The sequence below is a fragment of the Gavialis gangeticus genome, unplaced genomic scaffold (genome assembly GCF_001723915.1).
Source record: "Gavialis gangeticus isolate Ggan-Ray unplaced genomic scaffold, GavGan_comp1, whole genome shotgun sequence".
In the NCBI taxonomy this organism is placed as follows: domain Eukaryota; kingdom Metazoa; phylum Chordata; order Crocodylia; family Gavialidae; genus Gavialis; species Gavialis gangeticus.
This window is the reverse complement of record NW_017729006.1, coordinates 8,791,057-8,793,515: the sequence shown is the minus strand read 5'-3', so window position 1 is coordinate 8,793,515 and position 2,459 is coordinate 8,791,057. Positions and strand designations below refer to the sequence as shown.

Genomic DNA, 2,459 nt, shown 5'->3' with positions numbered 1-2,459 from the left:
ACACATTTTAGACTAGTGAAACAAAACTTCCTTTGCAAAAATCTTGCTGGTCTAATAAAAGATATCATCTCTACTGTGAGTCCTGACTTTTCCTTTTACATTGGTATGCTCTGTATAAATGGAAACTACAGACAATACAGTCTGATAAACCTGCTGTCTCTTTACTGCTTTGCATATTCTTAGCTATATGGCTTTAGAGAAGACAGCATCTGTAAAGAGCCAAAGCTGACACCAAAAAAAAAAAAAAAAAAAGCATAAATCAAATAAGGCAAGCGTTTCACCTGGCAAAGCCGACTCCTCTGCTGACTCCATTAGCATCTCTTAATATTCTGGTGGAAATGACATGTCCAAAGGGTTTCAGCATGTTCTCCAGTTCCTGCTCATCCATAGAAATCGGTAAATTTGAGATGTATAGATTTGTAGGGTCTTGCTCTTGTTGCTAAGACAAAATAAAAGAAACAGCCTCAATTAGACCCAGTGTTTTGAAAGAACAGCTTGTAATCTTAGATATCCAGAAGCAGGCAATACTCAAAATTATTCTGAGCCAAGAATTCATTACAGGGTTAAAAGAAGAGCTATGCAAGCTCTTCACAGCTGACAATTTATTTGCCAAATTAAGTCCTCAATCCTGCCAACCTTCATGCATGGGCTTAAGTCTGCGTACATGAGTAGTCATACTGAACTCAATGGAACTACTCATTTGTAGAAAATTACTCATATGCACCAGTGTTATCAGGACTGTAGCCTAATTTAGCAAACTGACTGTGAACAGAACATGATTTTCACAAATGTGTTCACTGTACAGAAACATTCAACTGTTTTATGCAGAGATGCACATTCCAGCATGTGCAATGTTTGCAATCGTTTTACTCTCAGTAAGGTTTCTTGAAAACAGAGACCATTTTCCACATAACATTTCTATGCATTTATCTATCTTTATGATTATTCAGTGAAAAACAGTGTTGGCAGAAAATTTCCCAACAAGCTTTAATTATGATTTGTGCTTTGGCCATGCAGTATTTGCAATTCAAACTTCCAATTTTTTTGACTGGACATAGAAGTCACATATTTGTACTTTGATCGGGCAAATATGACACTTAGGCTGACATTACCAGTAAGAATATTCAAGAGTACATATTTTAAAGTCAGGTTCTATAAAAATTCTACAATTGTAACTTAAATTCCCAGCAGTAAACTTGTTCGCTGGAACGCTTTCAGCCTGAACAGAGAGAAACAGAGTCCCAGTATATAAAGCAAACACCCTCTTGCACAAATTTAACTGAACTTGCCTAAAACTACATCTGCAGTTAAACCAGTGCACTGTGAGTGGACAAATACAAATGATCATGTGCATGCCCAGCTCTAGGAAGATGCATGAACAGAATTCAGACTCAGAAGGCCTGTGTTCCTCCATTGCCTTTCATATCATTCACCCCTGTGTAACAGGAATGTGAAAATGAATAGAGCCAGTAGAGGCTGTAACTGTTAATTCAGTAGCATTCTAAACTCATTTTACAGATATGTAAATGACTGTACAAGTTACAATGATATAGAGAATGAGGTCAAAGGCCAAGGAAAGTTCCCTGGCTAGAGTATAGTGAGCAAACTCCAAGGCTAGGGACAGAAGTTACACATAAACCAGTTTAAGTGATCAGAAACCAGTTTAAACCTGTAATAGAACAGAAGTTCAGTGTACATAAACTGCTTTCAAAATGGCTGAAACCAGTTTAAGATAAACCTGGCTCAATGTAACACCAGACTTAACCAATTTAGGTCAAACTGGTTTATGGAACTTCTGTCCCAGATCTCCTCCTGATTCAAGTTAACTCACAGTCCTCCAGCATCCCAGGATGCTTTGCAGCCCTGGCCTGTGCTGTGCTATCTGCTCCAGCAGAGTAGTGTCTGTCCCACCCCTCAGCTCCCTAACTGGAGCAGTATCACTGCTTTGGCTAGCAGAGAAGAGGGTGGGGCAGGAGACCCTAGCACTCGACCCCAGCTGGGGTCTGCTTGGTAGGGGTGAGGATGGGGTGAGGATTTTCCCCCGCTCCCTACTCAATTGGAAGCAGGGGGCATGGCCAACCCCTGGCTTGGCCCGGCAGCCTGACTATGACTGGGGGGGCAGGTTAAGAGCCACCACCCTGACCCAAACTGACCCCAGCCAGGGTCTGCCTGGTGGGGGTAGGGGGTGGGAAGAAAGGAAGGGGGGTGTGGCCAGGCCACCCTGGCCATACAGTATCAGCACTGCAAGCTCTCCATTCTTCACAGCCTCAGAATTTAAATGTCTGTACAGGTGGCTCTGGGTAACTTTCTCTACCTGGAAAGAAAACCTAGGGAAATTCTTCCAGGGTGTTTGAATATATGTACAATGCGTAAGTTCTCTTATGGGTTCAACAGATTAGGAATTTTACTAAAATATTATACTATATATATATATATATATATATATATATATATATATA

General features: G+C 40.9%; 1 protein-coding gene across 4 annotated transcripts in view; it reads right to left on the bottom strand.

The window, feature by feature from the left end:
* The window catches only part of RBMS3 (RNA binding motif single stranded interacting protein 3), a 707,347-nt gene that overhangs the window by 324,011 nt on the left and 380,877 nt on the right, over nt 1-2,459 (bottom strand). For all 4 annotated transcript variants that reach the window (XR_002095924.1, XM_019508786.1, XM_019508787.1 and 1 more), the window contains exon 4: nt 282-439. Coding sequence is in view for 3 of the 4 variants with exons in the window: in XM_019508786.1 (XP_019364331.1) it covers nt 282-439 (158 nt within the window). In the remaining variant the exon portion in view is untranslated. The remainder of the gene's footprint in view (nt 1-281; nt 440-2,459) is intronic.